The sequence below is a fragment of the Choloepus didactylus genome, chromosome 5 (genome assembly GCF_015220235.1).
Source record: "Choloepus didactylus isolate mChoDid1 chromosome 5, mChoDid1.pri, whole genome shotgun sequence".
Classification (NCBI taxonomy): domain Eukaryota; kingdom Metazoa; phylum Chordata; class Mammalia; order Pilosa; family Megalonychidae; genus Choloepus; species Choloepus didactylus.
Window position 1 is genome coordinate 145071463 of NC_051311.1, and position 26266 is coordinate 145097728.

At 38.2% G+C, this 26266-nt stretch overlaps 1 protein-coding gene across 1 annotated transcript in view; it reads right to left on the reverse strand.

Moving 5' to 3' along the window:
* The window catches only part of DPY19L1 (dpy-19 like C-mannosyltransferase 1), a 116806-nt gene that overhangs the window by 76918 nt on the left and 13622 nt on the right, over positions 1 to 26266 (reverse strand). The window contains exons 2-6 of the mRNA XM_037837059.1: positions 18331 to 18355; positions 17640 to 17727; positions 14830 to 14967; positions 12046 to 12166; positions 11293 to 11386 (exon numbers count right to left, since the gene is read on the reverse strand). Coding sequence (XP_037692987.1) covers positions 11293 to 11386; positions 12046 to 12166; positions 14830 to 14967; positions 17640 to 17727; positions 18331 to 18355 — 466 coding nt within the window. The remainder of the gene's footprint in view (positions 1 to 11292; positions 11387 to 12045; positions 12167 to 14829; positions 14968 to 17639; positions 17728 to 18330; positions 18356 to 26266) is intronic.

Here is a 26266-nt window from a genome sequence, read left to right on the forward strand (position 1 = left end):
TTCCCTAGCAGTTAAAAAACAGAAACGGTCTCTTCTGCAATATTACCACCGTCAGGAAATATGAAAGCTCCTATTTTGCAAGTTTTAATGCATTCTAAGCTTGCTAAACATATACAACATTTACCCCTACATCTCATCCACCTTTTGAGTCTTGATTTCCTTAGATATAAAATAAGCGGTAAGAATTAAAAAGATTAAAAATTCTTTACAGCTCTGAAATTTAATAATTCTATAATTCTCTTTTTTCTTATATCCCTTAAGACATACAGATTCAAATCAATCACCAAACTTTGGTAGTCACCATTCATCAATGAGATATTTACCTCTGTTTACAAAAGAATGATGGCACACGCAAAGTCCAACAAAGAGAAAAAAACACAGTTAAGTAACTCTTCCTTTAATAATATCTACCAAGAAAGTACTGTTTGGAGTGAGTTTCTTAGTTTATAAATGCTTAGGAAAGAGAAAATGATAGAATGATTGGAATAATTGATTTAAGAGAATCTCCAGTCTCAAGTTTGAGATGTTAAGGCTTCATCATCCTTTTAGGCAGATGAAGAAATACCAAGCAGAGGCCGGTTCAATGCTGAGACTCTTGCCCTACACACAGGCACAGGGACTCCCTGTGCAGGAAGAAAGGAGTCGGAAAGTCAAGAGAAGGAACCAGAAAGGGAATCAGGAAGCGTGAGAGAAAACTTCCCTTCTTTCTTGGTCCTCTCCAGTGTGTTTCTAGAAACTAATTAATGCCTTTTAACGTACCCCTTTGTCTGCCACAGAAATGAAAGAGAATATTTTATTTACTAGACTGTGAGCTCCCTGCTTTACCACTATGGCTGCTGCAGAGCCTGTCGCTGAGCTTTGCCATGGCAGACATTCAAAACATATCTGAGGAGTGAATTAATATATAAATTCTACACAAACAAGCAACTGCTGACATTCACTTTTTGGAAGCACAACCTACCTTGTTCCTTTCTTACCACTGGTCCCTGCACCAGACATGGGCTCCCATCTGTCTCCAGCACCATGGAGGTGGCACCTCTGCTCTAACCCAGCCACCACACTGTTCGACTTTCTGCAGGCCCTCCGGAACCTTCATTCCATGGTGAACCACTACCTACTCCTATCCCTCAGCCTCTTCCCACATGCTTCCTTCTCCTTCTGCCTTGAAATCTGGCTCTCCTCTGTAAAAATGCTTCCTGGAGCTTCCTCCCTAGTTGCTCCTTCATGCTCCTCCATGGCTCTGGGCCAGTACCCTCCTCTCATTCCTGGACAATTCATTAAAATCCTACTCCTCTAAGCTCAATTGTCTCACTCTCCCTCTTCACAGCTGGCATCTCCCAATGCTCCCTCTCATGTCCCATAATTTATAGCTGTTCTCCTTTCTCACTTGACTTTCTGCTGAGCATCACTGAAGAAAATTACACCAATGTGCACACTTTTGCTGCCATAAAATGAAACAACAAAAACACTGGTCAATTACAAAGCCTTATGAACTCTGCCTCCGAAATACCTCAGAATCTGTTCACTTCCCTCCACCCCACTCACTACACTGGCTCAGGCCACAGTCCTCCTCCACCTGGAGGACTATAACAGCCTCCAAAGTGGCCTCCCTGTTTCCAGGCTCACCCCCTCTACAGGCCATTCTTCACCCTGCAGCTAGTATCATCTTTGAAATAAATAAATCCAGTCCTGTTAGCCCCCTCCACTAAATCCTTCATCAGCATCCCATTGCTCTAGGATTAAATCCAAATACCTATGTGTCTAAATGTGCCTGCTTATACCTCTAGATTCTCTTCCACGATTCTTCTGCTGAGCCCAAACTATGTGCTTCAGCTGTACCATCCTTCTCACAGTTCCTCAAACTAAAAGATGACACTGACTGCAGCACGAAAAATAGCCTGTGGGGGACGAGACTGGAGGCCGGGCTCAGACAATCCTAGTGAGAGTGTTGAGGTGTAGCAGGCTGAAGGCAAATGCCAAGAGAAAAGTGTAGGGACTCCAGAGATATTCTGAAGAAAGAAATCAATAGTATATCGTGACTAATTGGATTTCAGAGGTAAGGAAAGAAGAAAGTCATGGATCTCTCCTAGGGCTCAAACTTGAGCAATACACAAGGCAGATGGAAGAGTCATTCACTGAGACAGTGAAGACATAAAAAGGGGCAGGTTTTGGAGAGAAGATGCCAATGTTTTCATCCAATAGCATTAATCAATTTATGCATACTAAAGAAAAATATCTATCTTTTAAATATTCATACCCAACTGTTAAATCAAATGAATCTGATTAAAGATGTGCTAGTAGGCCAAGTTAATAGAATATTCAAAAAAATATGTAGCTGGAAAAGTTTAGAGCTGGTATAATCCACAGTCCCTGTAAGCCAGACTTTTAGCCAAAAACCCAAATTGTATAAACAGTAAATGCCTGATTTTAAAAACTAAAGTAAGAACAAGAAAATGTCAAATAAAATAATGGAAGAAAAATTAGCATGTAAGGCATAAGAAATGCAACTTTTTCTTAAAACAAGAGGGAACTGGGGGAGGAGTAAAGAATTGATACAAAAACTACTGTGATAGTTTAAAAATACTGAGTCACTTTGTAGGTAACTTGGGTTGGATCACAAGAAGAGAGAATAGGAAAATGAGTTACACCAACTATGAATATTCATCTCAGGATAGAAAAGGGGACATTAAAGAAATTTAGAGGAAGCTTTGTTATACAGACTGATCTTCCAGCGCTGCAGGAGATTGCATATTTGCAAATTTACCTACTCCCTACAATCTATTTATAACCTGTATACAGTATGTCTACAGTAATTCATGGACATGCATGAAGTGACGAAAAATTTGAGTTGCCCAAAGCACACACATTCCCAGCTAGATTGAATGTGGCAACACTCTTGGGAATGACCTGACACTGTGATCCTCAAAACAAAGGAATAAACCAAAAAGAGACCAATATGGGACTCAAGCAACAGTGAATCCAACCCAAGAGAAGAAAAGGGAATCCCCAGGATGGTGGCAAACAACAGCTCCACAGCAAGCCTAGAGAACAATCCACCTAGTTTGAAACCAGTGGATAGAGGGTTCTAGGAGGGAGATCCCACGAGGGTGGGAGGACAGGGGGCAGGAATTGAAATGATAGATCTTATACATTTGGCAAGGTACAAATTCAATGATTTACCATTCAGTTGTAGATCTGGAGAGAAATTAATAATCAGTAAATAGAAAATCAAGGAAAACAAAAACATCAGGCAAATTATTAACTGTAGGAAAAACTAAAAGTTACCAAATAAACAATTATTGACAGTACTTGACACAGCAATGAGCAATATTTACACAGTCATAATAAAGTAATATTGACTACTGGTTTACATGTTAGAATTGTGGAGGTTTCAAAAGGTTTGAAAGTGATTTCCTCTGGACAAAGAAATAGATGGGATGAGGAAGTGACATGAAGATGGAGCAAGAGACTTCTGCTGTATGTCATCAGACAAAAAAATCAAATAATACCAAAAGCACATCTGTACACACAAAACTAAAATTAATTTTAAGAACATACTAATAAGTTACATATCCAGTCACAGAGTACATCAATAGAAAAGAAAGTTGCTCAAAAAACTTACTTGGGGACCTGCTTGATATCTGTGAGACAAATAGTTATGCGGGAAAAAAAAGATCATTAAAATGTTCTAGATAACATTAAAGCAAATGTTCTTATTCATTGCCAAAAAAGTAAAATAAAATTGTACATTTTACTAACTTGGACTTGAAAAACATTGGAAGAGGAACTTTTAGAAAAGCAGATAGAAACAACCGTGAACTCTTTAGCCATTCAAAACTATGGATTTCTGGGCATGATTCTGCATGGAGGATGACGAAGCAGCGAGAGATGTAAAACCACAAAAACAGGCATTCAAGGAACTAGAAACGCCACACACAGGATGTTACCTTTCATTCCAATTTGTAGTTAAAGTGTCAAACAAAATAATTCAAAGAAAAAAATAACTGATGAGGAAACCATTAGAATGATTACAAAATCACATATGTGAGAACTGAAAATGGGGAAACACGGGATTCTGATAAACAGCAATTATTAGAAAGAAAAAATTTCCACACCAAACTAAAATCAATGCATTTAGAAGTATTAGCCTAAGAACAGCAAAATCTAAGCAACCTCAGAACTCTGAAGAAATGATCTATTCCAGAAAAGAAAATGGAAAGTCTAGATCCTTCTAAGTGCCATTTTTCTTTGAAATATTTTAGATGAAACTTTTAATGAAATTTCTTATAAATACCACTCTCTTTGGAAATGGAAGAAACAACTTTATCTTCATTACTGAGGGTCTTTAAATACAAATTAACTAAAGCTATAGATAATTTAGTTATTTTTGAAAAAAACATTTGAAATCAATTCCTAAGTACAGACAACAGAGCATGAGAATACAAGATCTGGAGCCCTCGTCTGTCTTCAAATCCCAACTCTGCAACTGAGTAGCTATGGTGCCTTGGGAAAGTTATATAACCTCTTTGTCCTCTGTTTCCTCATCTATAAAATGAGTTACCTATCTCACGGAGTTATCTTGAGGATTAATGAATTTATTACTGTAAAGACCTTAGACTAGAAAAGCAGATAGAAACAACCACAAACTCTTGATATATAAATAATTATTGACAGTACTTGACTCAGCAGTGAGAGCTTGACGCATAGTAAACGGTATATATGTATTTCTTCAATACACAAACAGTCTTAGATAAAAATTGAAATCAGCAGAGGGAAAGTTTCAGAATGAGTCCACTGGAAAAATATTTCCTAAATTAGTCAGTGCCAGGAAAGCATATATGATAGGCAATAATATATTATTATTTTGTCTTTCATATCTGGTAAACCACAAGCTAAGTTTTTTTTCACCCCACTAATTTATTAATTCACTTATTTCACTCAATAACAAAATATTTTCTGAAGCCAGGCATTCTTTTAGGTGCTTTTCAAACACTACCTTATTCCATCCTCATATCTGAGGCAATGCCTCCTAACTCATTTAGGTCCTCTCCCTCCTACCCAATCACTTCTTAAAATTTCTTCTATAATCATTCATTTCAGCTAACCTGATAAAACACTTCACATCTCCATTATAACACAAAAAAGACATTTTAACACTCTATTCTCTTTTATGTCTAAAGGCAAAATAAAGAACTGGCAGTCACTCTTAAGTTCTTCCCATGAGGATGCCCCCAGAATACCTCTTTTTTGGTTTTCAGTCCCTTTAGCCTTTGGTTCCACTTAGGATGCTGAATGGCAAAGGGTTCAGGGGCAAAAAACCATACTCAAACTTGAGTGCTTTTATAATTCTACCCTATTTCCCTTGTCTCAGGGAATATAGGAAAGAAATTTTTGTCCATCTTTCTGCTATAGTTTTAATGAGGGGTACAGAACTCTAAAGATGTTGGCAGCAGTAGTTCATGGGAGAACTATAGAGAAGATAAAGCACAAAAAGACAGAGCCCAAGTATGCTTAGGTTGGCCAGAGCATGTCTCTGGGAAAACTATGGATGGTTTTGCGTATTATTTAATGATCTTAAGATTAAAGATAAAAACAAAAACAAAAACAAAAACAAAAAACAAACAAAACAATGGCTTGGCCACCAGGTGATCACCATAAAAGGAGGGTGGTGGTAGGGGTAGATGGCAGCAAAGCTGAAAGACCACTGGTGGGACAGGATGACAGAGAAGGAATGCATAGCAGTTTTAAAGATGAGATCCAGGGGTGAGCAGCAGAGCCCAAGGAATAATTTTTAAAAACTTTTGTTTCATTTTTGTCCTTTAAGGGGAGGAGGTTAGCAGATGAACATATTCGTAGGCAGATGGAAGGAACCAAGGAATAAAGACCGAAGAAAGGCAACATAAAAAGAACAACTGGTATATTACCTTTTTGCATATATGTTACATTTCACAAAAAGGAAATAACAGAAACTGTTCAACTGTAAACCATAAAATTATTTGAAATTTGTTCTCTAACTACTTGTTAAATTGCACTTGGAAAGTTACCACTTCTATGTATATACGTTATATTATACAATAAAAAAAATTAAAAAAAAAAAAAAAAAGAACAACTGGTAGCAGGTAGGGATCAACTCTGCAATGCCAAGAGAGGAAAGAGGCTTCAAATGAAAACACTTCTTCTGATGAGACATCCCCTTTTTCATGAACAGCTAACTGGGGGCTACAGACCTGCTACTGGGACTAAAACACACAGACACACACATGTGCTTACACACACAACTTTCATTCAGAGAAGTAATAGAAACAGCAAGCAAATTTAGCAGGAACTGGGGAGGACAGAAAGATGATCTAGAAAGGATGGGCCTCTGCTTACTAAGGCTTTCAAACTTCCACTTTCAGTTTCCATGAGGCCCAAGTGCTTTGCTGCTGGTCCCTGGATTCCATGAGCCTTCTACTCTGTATCCCAGTATTGCACTCCCCCTTTCATTTGACATAGATGGGGTATTTCTGGTGCATCAATTCCCCCCTCCCCACCAAAAAACTATTTAGAAACCCTGTTATCATTTTTACACATCCTTTCTGTCAGGAAAATTCATAATAAACGTATGCATGTATATATTTTTCCCAGAAAGCTAGCTGTTAAACGTTTACCAGCACACCACTGCCTAAGGGTAATTAATTAATAGCTAAATATACCATCCAATCTACTCTCGCTCAACAATGCACAATGACCTACTCGAGATAACGCCCAACTCCAGAAAAATACTAAAATCAAACAAAACTGCAAAGAACTGATAGGTTTAGTATTTTCTGCTTGATATCTGTCATTGAGGTCTAACAAGAAAAGCTTCTGGCACGTATCAGTAAGAAAATTTCATTTCCAAGGCGTATCTGAATTTCCCACAAAAGAAACTATAGGGAAGTTCCTAACTGCTTTCTAACTACACTCTATTATGAAGCTTCCTCCCTGCAGATTAGAGACTTCAACACAGTGTGTCTTAAGAAACTGTCTTCCAGAAACTGTTACTCTATAGCTTATAAATAACAGGGTATCTTAAGAAACACATAACTGTAACTGTGAATTACCAATACAGCTTTAAAAAAAATTAATTGCCAACAGTTTTTTGTTTTTCATTTCTTTTTTTTAAAGAAATACGAATACTTCTAGAAAAAGAGGTATATCTTCAGTAGGTGGTTCTGCAAAACACATCTCGCTCCATCAACTCCTGCTGGGCAGGTGGGGCCCCGTTTCACCACTTGACTGCTTTCTATTTTTCCTTCTACTTCCAAACTGGTGAAAGGACTGGCTTCTCTGGTATCTGAAAACTTATGTCTGTATTATTTAAAAATAAATATACTTCTGGATTAAAAATGTCATACTTTAACTGCAAGCACTTACATAAATTCCAACTTTTATTTCTCAATACTCAACAAAATTTATAGAAAGATTCTGAATGCTATTTTAGATATTCTCCTCTTTATTCTTAACCCACACTTTAATAAATCTGCAGCTTTATCCCACCATTGGGGACTGAATCATGTCCTCCACAAAAGGCATGCTCAGGTCCCAACTGCTGGGGAGGTCACCCACAGGCCTAGATGCCATCTCCCAGCGCTCATCTATGCCCCTCCTTTCCCCCTTTTGTCTGAGTGTGTGAGATATTTCAGCATGTTTCCATTCCACAGCCTGAGGGAGATAGTAATTCTAATGAAACAGCCTGAGTGTACCTTGAACCCGGAACAAGCAGCCCCAGTTGCTTATCAGGGCAGGAACTCTGCACCAAGGTTGCTTGATACATGCTTTTTGCTCAATGGCAGGGCCTCTTCCCACTAGGGTGTAGAAATACCCAGCTCTCAGGTAGCACCAACATCCGTCTTCTCTAACATGATCCTTCCAAAGAGGATCATGTGGAGCCATCCACTGACCATGACCCAAGCAGTTGGCTCCCCAAGGGTACCAGTCACAATGGGATCTCTTCCCCTGCTCTTCTGGACCCTTTGTGCTGTATAAGTAATAAAGTGGTCATTTGTTAAGAATCTCTGTTGTGCCTGATCTTGTGTTCCCATGATGCACCGTGCAGGAACTTGCTCCATTCCAACCCCTAGTCCCATGGGTATGAACCCATTTGTAAACAGGACATTTGAAGATGTTATTAGTTAAGCTGTGCCCAAAATGAACGAGGGTGGCCCTTAACCCAATATGGCTGAAGTCCTTACATGCAAAGGAAACTGGACACAGAAAGAGAGGACAAAGGGGAGCAGCCAGAAGCTGGAAGCCAATGGGACCTGGAAGAGAAAGGAAAAGATGCCACCATCTGCACTACCATGTGATGAAAAACCCAAGGAAGCCCAAAGATTGCCAGCAGCCAGAAGCTACCATTCCTGGAAAGAAGCAAGCCTTCTATTCTCTGAAACCACTAAGCCAATAAATTCCTGTCGTTAAGCGAACCCACTGCGTAGCATTTGTTTTAGCAACTAGGAAACTTGATAAAATTAGATGGATGACTACTAAACTAACCATCAAGGAAGAAAACATTAAGAACTAGCTAGTAATTTGGTCCTCTAAAAATATTTAACGTCAAGAACATTTAAAGATGCAGTGAAAAAATATGATAGAATAGAAGTGATAGAAGACTTGATTCAATATAATATAAACCAGAATCACCATTAAACTATAACTTACACATCTGCCCTCAGAGAGCGATGGAACAGTCTAGGTTTCCAGAGAACACAAGTAGTTCCCTTACACATAAGGACTAGAAGTTCAATGGAGAATAGGTAATGCTGGTAAGAACCTTGAGCTTACGATGCCTTTGGACAGGACAAAAGAGATTATTCAGGTATGAGAAAAAACCCACAAAAGCACAGTGAAGGGAGAGCTGGAAAAATGGAAATGTGTGCCACTTTTGAAGTCACTATACCCAAGCACAGCCCAGAGGGTAGCCCACCACCAGGTGCAACACGAAGGGGCCAGCTGAGGCACAGAGCAGTAGAGTGGGCAGAGACACAAGCTGCACCCCTGGAGCTGGGAGGAGCAGAGATAGCTGTTTGCAAAGATCCAAATGCTCTGAGATACACGGCTCCCTCGTGCTACCTTCAGCATTGTTGACATTTTATTTTTCCTTACTAAAACTACAGCAAAAAATAGACTTTTTACCACAACTCAGCACACCTATGTATATAGATATATACAACGAACAACAAACAAAAGTTTCTCTAAATAATATTTATCCTTATTAAGTGTGGTGCACTATATTATTTTCATTTGCATTCTTCTCTTTTTTACGTAAAATAAAATTGCTGGGTCCAATCTATTAGATCGATTTTAAGGCCCCCTCATGGGTCATGCCACATGTTTGACAAACACTATCCTGAGTAAGAGAACAGGGAAGTTTGGGGTCCTGCAAACTGTTAGCTCAGCTCGAATCCTGTCCCTCATTGTCAAATTTCTGATGTCTCCTCACTTGTTTTACAACAGGTTTCAAACCAGCCTGGCAAAAAGGTTTTTCATCATTGGCCCAACACAGTTTTCCAATATTAATCTTCCACAGTGTCCTCTCAAGAACCTGCATCCCAATAAAAGTGATCTGCTTGTTGTCCCCTTTTCACCTCTGTCTCTTGCCAGATGCTTTTCTCATCATTTATATCCACCGATCCAAATCCCACTGATCCCCCAAGGCTCAGATAAAGTAGCCCCTCCAGGCATAAAAAATTCCCCGTCTCTGGAATTCTGAGCACTTTCTCATCTTTGCATCTATCTTCCATTCACACACACCCTACCACCCACCTCATCTCCCACCCCACTCTCCTACCACGTTCTCAGAACCCAAGCACACAGTCCTACGAGAGAAATCAATTGGTAATGACTTCATGTGTTGACTGAACAACTGAGGATGCATCTTCCATGAAGAGAGAAAACTGTCCACAAGAGACTGTGGGCCTGAAGATTCAGAAACTTCAGGCCAGGGCCCCAATTACTAAGAACCCCACAACCAATACCAGAACCTCATATTTTCTTCAGCACATATTGAACTTTTAGCCTCTGAGTCAATGGTTATAACAAGCATTAAAAAATAGTACTAAATATTTATTTTTGTTTAGAGCTCCTTTGATTAAGAAAGTATTGTAATTGTAGATATACAACTTAGCAATAATGCCATGTTTCACATTTTAACTTCTCTTAAACCTAAAATTCTAATCCCTCAAATGCAATAAAGCTATCTATAAAGACAGGTGGGCAATACTGAGCAAAATGTATATATCCCACCAAGTTTTTCTCCCTTTGGCTCTTCATGATCCAGACACACTGGCCTACTTTCCCTCACATCAGCCTCCTTTTCTGACGGTCATATTCCTTTGGTTATTTCTGGGTTTCTTTTTCCAAAAACAAAATCGTTCACATGACCTGTTAATCAAAAGTTTTCATTTAAGTCTCTCCTGATTAAATAATTACAGTAAAAGAAATTTCTTAGAGCTAAGTCAGAGATATTAACATTGAAGGGTCTTAAATCTATATGAGAATATATTTGAAATGATCTTCTAACAACTTCCTCATTTGATAAATATTTACCAAGTAACTGCTATGTACTCAAACATTGAGCTAGGAAGACCCTGAACTGAAAATGCCATATTTTCAAAGCAAAAAAGTTAATGGAATTATAACAGATTCAAATTCATTATCCAAAATTAAAAATCATACATGTATGCCCAAATTTCTGTGGCGCAGTAAACAGTAAGGAAGAAAATTCTAAAGGTACTCTCAAGGTAAAACAGTTCAAACAAGTAGATAATGTGATAATTGTAGAAAAAAAAAAAAAAAAAGAAATACAAACATAAAAACTGTTAAGAGATTTTGTCAATCTTTGAGTTTTAGGAATTTGCTCAATTGTGAAATAAATCAAGCCAGATATTAAATATCCGCATAGAATGCACTTCTATTATAACATTTGTAAAGAGCCATTAGCACAATTTGATAATGAGTGGTCCTTTCCTTTTATTTTATGTGAACAATTTATATACCTATGCTCAAATGCCTATGATCCCTTAAAATTTATGAAATATCCTCACCATGCTCTATTGTCACCTCTAAAATTATTTTAAGTTTGGCTATCTAAGCCAATGGTGAAATACTCAAATGGGAACTAATTTTATATCCATAAGTAGATATTTTTAGGAATGACATTTATAAAACTGAACCAATAATAAGTTTATCAACGATGACCTCACTATTTCTATTATTGCATTATGTTTTCTTATAAACACAAGCTAAAATATTCTCAATGAACTGTCTTACCTTAAATAGGTGCCATATATGAAGAATAATGCCATCATTAGTCCATTTAAAATAAAAATTACAGCAACATAAAAGCAAGCAGGATCTCCCAAGCCTTTAAAAGTAAACACAACATGTTACTAACAATAAATTATTTTATGTATCCAGCAATTTATATTAAAACGTGCTTACTCTGAAAAAGTTACAGATATATTAAATGGTTATGCTGGTTCCCATATGTAAGAACGGCATGACTGCAGAACACAGATAGGAACAGGGTAATAGCTGTGTACAGAGAAATTCTCTGCAGATTCTCTGATGCTCCTCTCACTGAGACTTGGGGTCTATCCCCCCTGCTTCTGAATCTGGATGAACCTTCAACAGCCATGGCAGAGTGTCACTCTGTGACTTCCCAGGCTAGGTCACGAGAGGCCTCGCAGTTTCCAGCTGCTGAGTGAGGAGCCCAACTACTCTGAGGCTCCCCCGTCACAGGGAGAGGCCACATGTAGGTCCAGGTGACAGTTTCAGCTGAAGCCAGCCCTGAAGTCACCCAGCCCGAGAGCCGGACATGTGAGTGAAGACGCCTCCGGCTATCTCTGACCTCCCAGCCCCTCCAGTCTTACTGGCAGAGACCACTGACCTCAAAGAGGAGAAAGCAACCACGCTCGCTGTGCCCTGTCCCGATTCCTGACTCACAGAAGCTGTCAGCATAACAACATGGTACTTTATTGCTCTGCAGTGGGTAATTGGATGGACTCATGGAAAGACACTTGCCTTCACAGCTTTCAATAGGACTGAGTCCTTCTCCTCTGGTAACTGTCCAACAGATCTTGGTTTGAATACCAATCAAGTCCATTATATTGGTATAAATGCGGTACCAGCTGGCCAGGATTACCTATTTTTTAAAAAACAGAGACACCCTAAGAAAATCTAATATCCTCAAAAGTTTTCATTAACAGAAGATCTTTGAGATATTTTGGAAATTATCAAATTTTCTTTTCCTGCAATTCGCTTCTTAACTCCTTTAAATCTAGTAAAATGATCCTCAGAATCCCCTACGCAGATTCTTCACCAGTCAGTTTTTGTTCATTCATGGGTGGAAATAAAATATTGTTAAGAGCATGCAAGATATAAACTTTTAAAAACCTATAAAACTCTATTAAGGGACATAAAAGAAATTTTGAACAAACAGAGAGAAACTGTGTCTTCTTAATAGACCTAATTTTTAAAGATGGGAAATCTTCATCAAATTAATTTGTAAACATAAAATAATCCCAATTAAAATCCCAAGTGTCTACAATTTATCTAGAAACATAAGGAAAAGGAGACAACAGAAGAGAATGCCCTAAAAGATGCTAAAATGTATTGCTTATGATAATTAAAATAATGTGCGCCTGGCACAGGAATAGCCGCAGAAGAGGCAGTGGTGGGGCCCAGGCCCCAGCTGAGGGCAGAGGCTCTCATTTCCCAGATGCCCAGAGGGTAAGTGGCTGACAGCTCCAACTGAGTCTCTTAGTTGAAGAGAGGCACCATACGCAAGGTCACACTCCCTGCCCAATGACGGACTAGTGAATAGGAGGGACATAAAGGACCCAGCCCCCTGCCCCAAGGTGGGACAACCCTGCAAGGCTGAGGCCTTAGTTGCAACTGCATTACAGGTACACTTTCCTCTCCCCTGATCCTGCTTCCTTCACCCCCTACAGGTGGCGACCCCAGGGGTGCTCTTCTACACATGTCCTGCGTGCAAGCTCCATCTCAAAGGCTGTTTCCCAGGAACTGAACAAAAAGTCCAGAAACAGATGCAAGCACGTATGTATAATAATTGTATATATAATGAAGAAGCTACTTCAAATCAGTGCGGGGAGGATGGAACACTCATCAAAGGGGTAGGAAATAGAGAAGTCCATTTGGAAAAAATATAAAGTTAGATTCCTACCCCACACTCTATGTCCAACCAAATTTCTGATATATTAAAGATTTAAATGTCAACAATAAAATTATAAAAGAATGAGGATTATTTTACATTTGTGTGTAAAGAAAAATCATAAATTAAAAACATACATAGGTATGATATATTAGTACAGAAAAAATATATACACATCATACACAAAGTTAAAAGGCAAAGAAAAATCTGGAGAAAATGTTTCATCTATATACTGTTTTGTTAATACCGGCATATAATAAATGAGCTCTTATAAAACTTCAATAGAAATACAGACAAAAGGCACCAGCAATTACTTTTTAAAGTGCAAAATTATAACACGTATACATAGTGAAGAGTGAAATACTTCATGTGATTTCAATTTCTTTTTTGCCTACCAAATTAACAAGGAAGAGGATAAACATTTTCAAAACACCACTGGTGAGAATTTCAATTAGGACAAACTTTCTGGAGGGTATTCTGCCAAAAGGGATCAAACCCATTAAAGTATATATTCTGTTGAACTAAACAGTACTACATCCACAAATTTCTAGTAAAGAAAATAAGGATGTGTGCAAAGATTAAGCTACCAGAATGTTCACTGCAGCTTTGTTTAGAATATTTTTAAGAACAGAAAACAACCAGAGTCTTCGGAAAATATGGGCTAAATAAACCATGGGAGACTATAAAATGGAGTATCCTATAGCCACTGAAATGACGCTATAGAAGAAAATGACATAAGAAGACGATTATAAATATTTTTAAAAAACAAAAAGCACTTACAAAAATATAGGTGCCATGCGATCCCATTTTTGTAAAAGCGTATGTCTACACGGCTATAAGAAGTTCTCAATAAGCAGTACTTTGGTAAGAACACACTGGACCATGGTGGATATCTATTCGCCCGTAAGATTTATCTCCTCATTTATCAACTGAGCTAACTCCTCTCACCCAATCAGAACTGAGAGTCTGCTAGGCGCAGGCACTGGGTTAGAGGCTGGGACCCCAGCAGTGACACAGCCCTGGCCACCAGGCAGGAAGGGCCTAGCTGGAAGGCACAGGGAATAATCCATGAGCTTGCTAAGAAGGGTGCCCCAGAGGAAGGGTGTGCACAAGAGAACCTGTTCCAGGGAGTTGAGGAGGACACCATGGAGGAAGTCTCATCTTAGCCAAGCCCTGGAAAATGTGCAGGGCTGTGTCGAATGAAGGCAGGATGGCAAGGAGAGGCCGTAAACATTTCCTGATCTCGCCTCCTCCCTCACCTCCTGGATTGCATCCCCCTGCCCCCCGCTCCGGCCCAGGCCCAAGAAAGTGCACTCAATAAAATAAGGAGTCCCAAGTAGGGGAGAAATATTATTTGGCAAATGACACGTAAAAGTACCAGTGTTCCCTTGCTTATAATCCCTAAAGGTACACCAAATCTAGATGGCTTTCACATTTTCTAAACCAACCACAGAATCAGTTAAGCCACCCAAAAGCAACAGTGATCTTCCTTCCATACACCTTCTCAAGATACATATTTTCTTCAAAAAAAGAAAACTGAAATAAAATTTAATCAAATTATACCTTAGATTTGGAATCAACGTAATGCAAATAGCATAAAAAAGTGAAAACTCTCCATTGAAAACATAGCTTACCTCGGGGTAAAGATTGAAACGTTTTAAGGTATTAATAGCAAGGGGGTATTCAGTCAGCTTATCGTTCATAATCATCCATACACCATTCAAAAATGAGGGTGCTTCCACAATCGTCTTGAAGTAGGAATAATACAGCCCCTGAAATAAGCATAAGCTCTAGTTATAATAAAAAGTACACAATTACAACTCTTCCTAGTTTGAAAAACGACTTAAAAATCAAAAAACAAAGCCATCAAGCAAGTAATGGCTACAATTAATTTCATAGGTTTCTGATAACTGATAAATTCTTAGGTTGCAAAACAACTACATAATTTAAGTACAACCCTGCCTTAATGGAAACAATTGAACTTGAAATGGCTTCAAAAATAATTTCAGTACTTAAAAAAATAATATAACTTAAACAATAGTTAGAAGAGGCCATCTTATGATTAGGTAAGTAAGTAGTTTACTATGGAATTCTAATTTACCACAAATTTAAAATTCTTCCCTAGCCAAAAATGCTTATTTGAATCCCCAAAATAGCATTATCAGTCATCTTTCCTCCGGACTTACATGTAAAAATGCAAATATGTTGGAAAGGCTACACACTGATGTGTTACATATAAATTACATTCTGATACCAAGTAATTTTACAGATTATTTTACTGCCTATCAGCTTAGCATAAGGTAAGAACCCCACCGGACTCTGGCTGTGGGGGCAGAGGATGGGGAAAATAGATAATTTTGAGGGAAAGAGATAATTTTGGGGGTTGACATGCTGCTTTCAGAAGGTAACAGGGGTAGACTGATGCATGGGACAAAAAGCAAGAATGTACTCAAAGTCTTAGAAGAAAGTATATGTGGCAGTACAGGGGCAAGGCAGACAAACACAGGATACAAGCTCCATCCTCTACACAGTTTTACCCGGGTTACACCTGGCAGCCAATACCATTAGTGACAAATTCTCAAGTATGTTTAAGGCTCATAAACACTGAAGTGATTTGCCTACCCAGATATTTACTGAAGAAGAAAAAAAAAAACAGTTCTCAATACTATAGTGTTTTAGCTCTCAGATCACTGTTTTAAAAATTATATTTCCTGCCTTGTTTTGTAGAGTTAACTTTGGAATCATGTAAATACTTTATTCAATTATATAACAAAAATGTGAAAATCCCTAAATTCCAAAAGCCATATCAAACAAAGGAATCTATTATAGTAAGTTGGGAGCTTAACTTCATAAAGAGAATTTCAAGAAACTTGAAGATCTTAAAATAATTTGACTGTCATCCCTACTGGAATATATCCTAAGGTCAAAAAGAACAACAAGAAAATTCTAAATTATTTTCAGATTAAATTATTAGTAAAATCTCTGGTACTATTGTTCCTAGCAAAAAAAAAAAAAACAAAAACTGAAATTCTCTAGCTAAGAGAAAAGATACAAATATAATATTAAATAAGTAAAATTGTATAGTCCTAAATTTGAACTTTAAAATGTGAATATAAAGTCATGATTTATTTTCTCTTAAAAAAATATTTCCAAATTGTTCCCTAAAACAGCCTAAAAACAGCCTAAAGTGGGCATCCTAGTAGCAATGAGCATCTCCAGTACCAAGGAGTGTGGTCTCCCATCAGCCAATGAAAGGAACTGAGGTTCCTTGGAAGACTGGCTTATTCCAGGTCTGTGGAGGAAATGTACAGGATGAGTCTTGAGGACTAGAAAGAAAAGAAGCTGTGGAACACTAGTTACAACAGGTCAAGGGGACATTAGGGCCAACTGCAAGGGCTCTCCCCAGTTAAAGACAGGGAAGTTTACACAATATATTGGTTCATAATACTCTGAAATAACTCCCCACTGCTCACCAGTAGAAGATGCTAGGGAAAAAACTCATTTTTCTGAAAACTGGTAAACAAAAAGATCCAAGCATTTTCCTGTATGTAGTGTGCTCAGAGAAATCAAATAGATTTTGGGGGAAAGTTCTTTAAAGAAGGATTTCAGCTAATAAATGCAGAAAAGAAAATGACAGACTAGATAATCACTATTTGTCAAGCCTAATGAAATAACTGATGAAGGCAGTTGACATGACAATGCCTAAAGCCATTGACCAATCTTAACATCACAAAAAGGGAAGACAACTAGCTCACAGCACCACCTCTGAAGTAGCCCTGCCAGAAAATAATCAAGCCTGAAGCTTACCAAGACTGTGATCTAGCAATATCAAGAATCATGGGACAGAGGAACCTGCTAAACAAAACCACGGGGATGCAATCAGCCAAAGGCAGAATGTGGACAGGATGAATGACTTGGATTCTTCAACAAATAAAAGGCAAGGAAAACAAACAAAAAATGGGGGAGGGGGGCACTTATAGATTAAAAGACTTAAGAAACATATCAACCAAATGCAATGTACAGGCATTGTTTGGATTCTGATTCAAACACATCAACTGCTAAAAAAAAAAAAAACAAAAACAAAAAAACAATGAGCCAATCAGATCATTTAAACACCAACTGACATTTGAGGATATTAAGGAACTATGATAAATAGTTTTCAAGTGTGCTAATGACACTGTAGTTCAAAAAAGAGAGACAGAGTATGTGAAAGTATTTGAAAGTATTTACAGATCAAATTCTATTATGTCTGGGATTTCCTTTAAAAAGAAATGTGTGAATGGGGGTGTAGATGAAAGAAAAATGTCAAGGTTGAAGCTGGGGATGCAGGGGGGAATTGTCTACTCTTTCTGCTTTGGAATAGCTTTGAAAATTTCCATAGTAAAACGTTAAAATTTATTTTAATTCCTAAAGAACTACAATAAAATACCACATGAAACCCAACCATTTCAGTGCGAAATGCCATCTCCCTTTCCAAGGTTGAGAGGTGAGAAAAATGACGGTCATTTTCAAAGAGGTGCGTTATATGGCTCCTGCGAAAACAAAAGAACAAAAAAGCAACAGTGTTGAAATTTACGCTAAGTATTGTTTCTAAAAGAGACTCTAAAAGCAAAAATAATATTATCTATAATTTTGAAGTTAACTTTGTAATTGTTTTTCCATTCAATACATCTTACATTTCTACTAAAATTTCTCTCTATAAGAAAAAACATTCAAATTAGATATTAAAATTAAAATGAACTGGGATAATGATATTTTAAGTGAATTACAGCAAAACTATAGATTAAACTGTAAATGTCATTGAGTTACCATTTCTGAAATAACTCTGCTTAATGAAATTGATATTTCTATCCAGAAGATTAAAAAAATTAATCTTCTTCTCAACATGAAGACTATATTAATGCTAAGCAGAGTCTCAAATATAGCTCTTTAATAATGGATCTCTTTTTATTAAAAAATTACATTATTCTGATCCTGATTTATCAATTAAACTACTTTACCAGACTATTGTGTTGCATATGATAATGCAGATTCATAATTAGCATACTGAAATTATTCCTTTAAATATATGGGAAATAGCTTTGGAAAATTATAAACTGCTCATTCAAAATACCATAGAAGAAAAACAATCTTACCAGTGCAACACCGCTGCAAAGGCAGCTGGAAAAAAAAAAGAAATTTAAATTACTCTTTTAGCATAAAGAAATATTTTCACCTTACAGAAACGCATTTCAAAGATAAGCATGTCAAAGCTTGGGATATGTAAATGTTCAACTCTTAAGGATTGGGGAAAGAATACTGACTCTTCAAAAGAAGCCCCAGAGTTAAGCTTAAAATCCCAGTAGACTAGGTAATAAGCAAATTAGGTGTATAGCTACAATTTTCATTCTCTCACTCATTCAACAAAACATATGAGGGCCTAGTATTTGCCAAGCAATAAATAGGAACCATTAGAAGGAAATTACCACAAATAGAACTGAGAGAGGTAAAAATAACTTTAAGAATAAATAAACCCATGGTAGCCCCGGAGAATAGGACTGGGTTGGAAAAAGAGGATAGTGTCACTTTACACTCTATATACTCACACAATGTCAGAATTTTTACGATAAATCTTACTCTCTTTTTCTAAGCAAATTTAAAATAAAACAAGTAAGGAAGGGAAGAAGGGGAGGAGGAAAAGGAAGAAAGAAAAGGTAAGAGGGAGAAAACAAGCTAATAATAAAACCAGTCTCATGTTAAGATGAATCCATTCAATCTTCTTATGTAACAATATTCATCTAATTGCAGACTTCTGATGAAGTAGCTACTAAGGAATTGAACTGTGAAAATACTCTTGGAAATAAAATAGCTCAGATCTAATGCCTTATTCTTAATATCTATAGTTGTGGGTTTTTTTTCATGAAAATATATGTTTTGCCTAGGAGATAGTAATGGTTACAAAAGATAAAGCATTATTTTTTCTAGATCACTGAAGTTGCAAAGATGTAACTCAGTTTGACATTTGACATTTATGTTTGCATATCCTGCTTTGATTGTTTGAAATTTTAATTTTTTTTTCTGATTGACAAATCTATCATTCACTTCCTTTTTGTGGCCTTTAAAGAATTTCTGCACCTCATGAACATAAAATTTGGGCTCTATTTTCTCAATGATTTAAATACCATTTTCTAAATAAATCATTCCTTTATCACTGAATGTAAATGGCACCTTTATCATACTAAAGGCTTGTCACATACTTTGCTATTCCCTTTGAGATTATAACTGGAATTTCATTTCAATTTAATTTAGGAAGAATCTACATGTATATAACAACCTAGGGTCATCACATCCATAAACATGGTATATATCTTCCTTCAAATGTTCAAGTTGCTTTTCAACTGCCCTTGAGGAAAAAATCCTATCCTTTACTCCATGTAGTTAATGTAAATTTCTTATTAAGATTTACCTGGGGGCTAATATCCATGATATCTTTTTCCATTATACTTTACTGAATATTGTTAATATATTTATTTTTGAAGGGCATTTATTTTGTAACATACTTGTTTTTTGGCTCAATTATTAAACTATTAATTTTTTGCAATTTTAAAAATAATTTGTTATTTTAGAAATTTTTAACTTTTTATTATGGAAATTTTCAAATACGTACAAAGTAAACAGAACAGCATAATGAACCTATTACCCAGAATTAACAGTTACAAACATTCTGCCATTCTTATTTCGTATATATGTCCAACCACTTCCCACCCCTTCATGATCAATTATTATTTTCTACAGCTCCTTTTTTCTAAGTAAAATTTACATATATCTAAATACACTTATCTTAGGTATACAATTATGACAGATGGATATATCATGCAACCCACACCTGTCATGTTATATAACCCCTACCACTTCCCCCAAGAAAATCCCCTCATGAAATTTTCAGTTAATTCCTGTACCCCTCCCAGTCTCTATTCTGATTTTTTTCACCTAAGATTAGTTTTGCCTATTCTAGAACTTCAACTTACTAGAATCACACCAGCACAGACTCTTGTATCTGACTTCTTTAAATAAGCATGTCTTTGAAATTCATCCTGTCTATATAGATAGCTCCTTTCTTTTTATTGTTGAGTTAAAAAAAAAAATACTGTAGAATACTGCACAATTCTCCATTCTTCTATTCTCCATTCTTTTACTGACATACATTTAGGTTGTTTCCAGTTTGGGGTCAGTGTAAATAAAGCTGCTGTGAACATTCACATATAAGTCTTTCAATGGATGTAAGTTTTATTTCTCTTGGATAAAAAGTTAGAAGTGGACTTGTTGGGTTAAACTATTAATTCTTACCGTTTTTTTAGTTTATTATCTTCAAGTCTCCATTTTTAAAGGTATTGTTTACAAATGATAATTTTGCTCCTTTTAATTAATTTTACTGCTAGTTTCTTCTCGTTTGGCAATAATAATAAAGTTCAAGATGAGCAGAGCAAAAGGAACACTTAATTCTGGTTGTCTTCTGGAGACTTCAACAGCAATGCATTTCACGTTAGCACCTGACCTTCAAAATTCCACAATAAGTAGGATCTGTGAAGGTCATCATTCCTCTACTTCCTCAAAATACCACAGTTTCTCCAGGAAAGGCTGCGAGGTGCAACATGGCCTTTGGTTTTTAAACAATGGGCAGGCCTAAACCAGTTTGGGGGGTACATCCTCTGTTCCTGCAACCTTTTCTTCTGAGCCTGTTAACCGCAGGTCATATGATCTGAGCATGCAACAGGAAACATGGACTCGCGGCTTCACACAGCCTGTGAGGACACCAGGAACAATGGCCATCTCCCTTGGAACCAAGATTATGAGGACAGGGAGACATCAGAAGCAAATCAAATGCAAGAGGTCCTTCAATAAGGAAGATTCAGCCTAAAATCCACTCTACCACATGTGGACAACTCCATTTACTAACCAATTGGACTATGCCAAATCAAACCTCCCCCACTTTTGTCCCCTACCTCTTTAGCTCTCTTCCCATAAAGTCTCCCTTACCTCTCAGATCAGGGAGACAGATTTGAGCCATGCCTCCTGTCTCCTTGCCCATCAGCCTTGTTATTGTGAGATCATGGTATATTGGCCTCTGGTTCAGACAGCAAGCCCTTGCTAAGTATCTTCCTTTAATTCAATCTCTACTGCACTGTATCTACAAGAAAATCATTAGAGTTCCCAGCCTGTGAACAGCACTTTTATAGTCTCCAAGTTGATTCATAATCTGTCCAGTGTTTTGTATTCCTTTGTCCATACCAATTTAATAATAAAAATAATAATGCGGCTAATATGTGTGTAAGAAAGGGTTAAGTTTAGCTTTCACATAAAGACAATGTGGAATAGGGAAAAAAGGAGGCTGAACAAGGCTGGCTCAAATGGGCTCTGTGGTTGGGAGGAGGGAAAGGGCCCTTACGTAAGCCTAGAGTTGGCTCTCTCCAACAGGCTGTACAATTTAAAATCCCAAAGGTGGGCTAGTTAGCTCTCTCAGACAGACTGTACCCTCAGGAGTATCCAGCCAATGGAGAAACAGGGGGAGGGACTTGCCGTTAGGCCTGGATATAAATTTTTGCTGTTTTCTATTGTTCGCAACGCCTGCCATGGTGTTTGGCTGTGCGTCCGTTCTTGCAAGATCGTGAATAAATTCTTTTCTCCTCCACAACTGGGTGAGTGTTTTTAAGATATAATGCTTGTTTCTAACGTGTGAATGCCAGGCACTTCATAAGTGCTTCGTTTGCATTTACTCAATGAATCCTCACAATTTCCCTACATGGTAGGTACTAATATTTCCCCAGTATATATAAGAAATTGAGGCACAGAAAAGTTTAGTAACTTGCCCAGGGATACACTGCCAGCAAGTATAGTAACTGAAGTTGGACCCAGGAAGTTTAACCTGAGAGCTATGCACTGCCTCAGCTGACAGGCTGGAGGGAGCTAGACACAGGATTAGGCATCCTGACCGAAAGGATTCTTATTCCCCTTCCTTATTTATTTTTATTTTAAAGGGAAAATTTAAAAATTGCTACAACTCATTGTTGATACAATGTCTTATAGAAACTATAAATTTCATGTAAAATTTAGAGCTATACTTTAATTTATTCAAAAATTGAAATAAATTGTATTCATCTATGTCATTTTGAAAACAAAGGCCCCAGGTAAGAAAATATTCCTTTGGGAGCATATAATTTAAGCATAAAGACATAAAATCACAAAACCTTCTGAAAGCCCCCCCTAGAGAGCTTTCCTTGCCTTAACTATAGAAAAGAATATTCTAAATGATTTTCTGTAAGTTTATTCCTGTGATTATCAACCCTGTCTATAGTCTTTTGGAGGCATCACATAACTTGATCCATTTTTTTCCACTTTAACACATAAGCCGTTTTTTAGCACTCTAAGGAACTGAGGTAAATATAACATATCCTTTAACAAAACAGAAATAAAAAACTGTACACTTCAAAAATCCAAACCTATTCTATAAGAAAAAAGGTGTTTAAGGAAAGGCTTGTTTGCTTTGCAACCTAACCCGTAGGATCCCAATCTTATGACTGAGAACTTTCAAAGGCTCTTAGGTTTTGCTGGAAGCACATAAATTACCTGTACTCGGGGACTAAATTAGACACTCCCTTTCTGATTAAAGAAACCCTTTCTGATTAAAGAAACCTTGTGTCGGATTACGTCACATTATATCAAATTTCAGTCTTAGGGGATTTGAGGGTTCTTTCCTGAAAATTATTCTTCTGTTATCAGAAGCTTGGTTAAACAAAATAGTTCCTAAGGGCAGGAACAATGTTTTAATGTTTTACCTAACTTTACCACGGGACTTGGCACAAAATCCAGCACATAGATAGTACTCAAATGTTTGCTGAATTAATGCATACAACTTCTGTAGTTAAGGAGGGGAAATGAACTAATCCTAAATCATGTCCACATAATAAACCTAAATTGAATATACTTAGATTATATAAAATCTCTGTGTGGTGTGCAATAGCTTTTTTTTTTTTTCCCCAAAAAAACACAGCGCCCCATTTACTTAGCATAAATTAGACGCACGGTTTAGACGCGCCAGCCGCCCGAGGCTCCGGGTTTCCCCGCGCAGGGCGCTTCCCTGCCTCGGCCCCTCCCTCCCGCCTCCCGCGCGGCCCGGGGCGGGTGAGGCACCGGGCGGGCGCGCCCCTCCGCGAGGTTCCGCCGGCTCCACGGCCCAGCCCACGCTCCCTCGGATGCCCTCTCCTCCCAGCCACAGCCCATGAGGCCAGTCGCGACTGTGGGTCTTTCCCTCCCAGCCGACTCACAACAGGCTCCAGCGACCTCCAAAGCCGGGCGGAGACGCCCCCTCGCCGCCTTCCCCAGGCTGCCCGCAGCTATCAGCAGCAGTAAGGGCAGGAGGAAAGGAGAAAGCAAGGGGAGAGAGGATTCTTCCATAATTCCTCTGCTCCACCAGAAAGCCCGCAAATCTCATCTCTCTCCGCAGCACCCTGGGCCCTTTCTGCTCTCGCTTCCTTTCCAGCCTCATCCGCTCCCCCAAATCGGGAGCCAGTGCAGCCCCACCCCAACAGCGTGGTTCTGCCATCCTGAGCCGCTTCCTAGACCCCTTCCATCAGGATCTCTAGGAAGTAGAGCCCCGGGATCTGAATTCTTAAGATACCCCAGCTGTCTTCTGTGCTCAAGTTTGAGACCCACCTTCCTTGATGCTCTCTTCTGGTCCCCAAGCTGTACGAGGAAGAAGACTCCAGGAAGCCAGGGAGGACCTCTTCTTGTTTTGCCCTCCTGAGGTAAAGCAGCAAGGGCAGCCAGGGAGATATGCTCCTGACCATATAAACTGCTCTACCCATGTGATATTCCCCTTACACTTAAAAATAACCAGTATTTGACTTAAAATTTGCAACGCACCTTCACATTCTCCCATTTGATTTTCACAACCATGTGAATTTTCTCATTTACAAATAAAGAAACTGGATTCAAAGAGGTTATTTCTCTCAAAGGCACATACACACACTTGGTAAGTAGAAAGACCTACTTGAACCCGGTGTTCTAATTCCAAATCTGAGCTTCTTTCCACCATGCCAGAGCTGTCTCCTGTCACATTTGTGGGCACTCTATGACCAGATCTTCTATTTGCAAAATTTGAAAATACCAACTATTCCTAAATTGGAGCTAATCCATACTTAAAGCACTCTAAAGAGTTTTAGCTTCTCCAAATCTCAAATGACAAAATGACATAAAAGGAGGTTAAGGAGGTTTTCAGATCAACCTTGACAAATTCTATATTCAATCCCTTCCTATTACCTACCCATTCTTCCTATCTATCCCTAAGGGTTCACTCTGAGTTTCAAACTTTCCTTCCATTAGGTCATCAGGAAACAGTCTCACTGTTCCACACCAACAACACATCCTTGAGACTGAACTCAATGCTGTCTTTCTAAATGTACAGTTATGAATATCTCTTCAGTCCCTTTGTGTTCCCCGTGATTTGCCATCTCTCATTCACTCTGGCCTTCTCCAGTCACCCTCCTCCACACACCCTTTATTCTGGCTGCACTGGACAACAATCCCTAAAACACCAAGTGCTTTAATGACTCTATTATGCCTTTGCTCCTCTCTGAAAAACTCCTGGTTTGTCCTCTGAAGTCAAAAGAACTCAAAGGTGGCTTTTTATGTGGCCTCTATTATTGCCCCTAAGCAGAGCTAGTCGTGCATATGACAGTTTCCTCTCCTAGACTATAAGGAAGAGCCTCGAGGCTGAGGCGGTGTTTGATCATCAATGTATCTTTATCTCCTAGCACTGGGCCTGGCAGCTAACTGTTCACTGGGGGTTGAGTTGCTAAACTACTATTACCTAGGATCCTCTAAGAGAAATTATAGAATGTACTCATTACCAAAAATCCAAAATGCCCTAAGACAATATCTAAATTCCAAACAGTTCAAAGGGCTCCAATTACATGAAGGTAAAAAAATTAATATATCGAAAGAAATCACATCTCTAGTCTACAGTATCTAGAATGAAAATTGTGCACTGTAAATCATAAAATGAAAGAAAAGACATTCGTTGGGCCCAGTGTAAGAGAAAGTACTACAAGCCCAGCTCCTTCCTTCCTTCTAGTTCCTAGATATTTGTGTGGATTATGTATGCTTTCAAGTCATCAAATACCTAAGTGCCTCCTAGAGCATAACCCATTTTCCTAGAAGATAAGAAGAACGCTGAAGAAACATTAGCAGACATTTTGGCCCTTAAACATAAAATCTTTATGAGATAAAATTTAAGTACAAAAAAATAATTAGAAAACACAAGACACTGTGGCCATTAGGCACTCAAGCAAATGGCACAAAGTCTTATAACTGTAAGAAATCTGAGAAGGCAGGTCAGTAATGGCTTTCTCAGGGCATGGATTAATAAAGTGGAGTCACAGGGGGCCTCAGATACAATTTAGGTGGGGAAAACAGTAAGGAAAAGATGGATACAATACAAAAGCTGGATATGGACATCAATCCAATGCAACAAAAGAATTCCCATCACGAATACTGGTGGTATGGGCTTAAAAATAAAAATGAAGTAATATCTACTGAGGGCCCACTCACTATATAAGCAACACCAGGCTCTCAGCACTGCAGGAACACCAGGAGGGGAGTTTGGCCAGAGCCTCCCAACCAGTGTGGCCTGCAGTGCCAGGAACGAACGGGGACAGTCAGAGACCCCAGGGCCAGCAACCCTAGGCTTTGTAGAGTGCACCCATCTCCCCACAGTTCTACACAAATATTATCATTTTTCTGTGATATATGGGAGAATGTTTGGGAAGCACTGACCTGGTCAAGAAACAGAGCAAGTATCAGAGAGGAGAACATGATAATGCAGCAGTATAGAGCCACAGCAGTCCAAATCCTGGTTTGCATTAGACTCACCAGTGGCACTAAATAAAATAAATGATACTTGAAGGGATTAATCCAGGGCACCTAAATCTGAAACTCCAGGGATTTTTTGCTTTTTAATTCACAAGCAATCCTGATGCACACTGATGCAGAGAATGACTGGAAGAAAATCTAGGAAGTTGTTCACAAATTTGAATG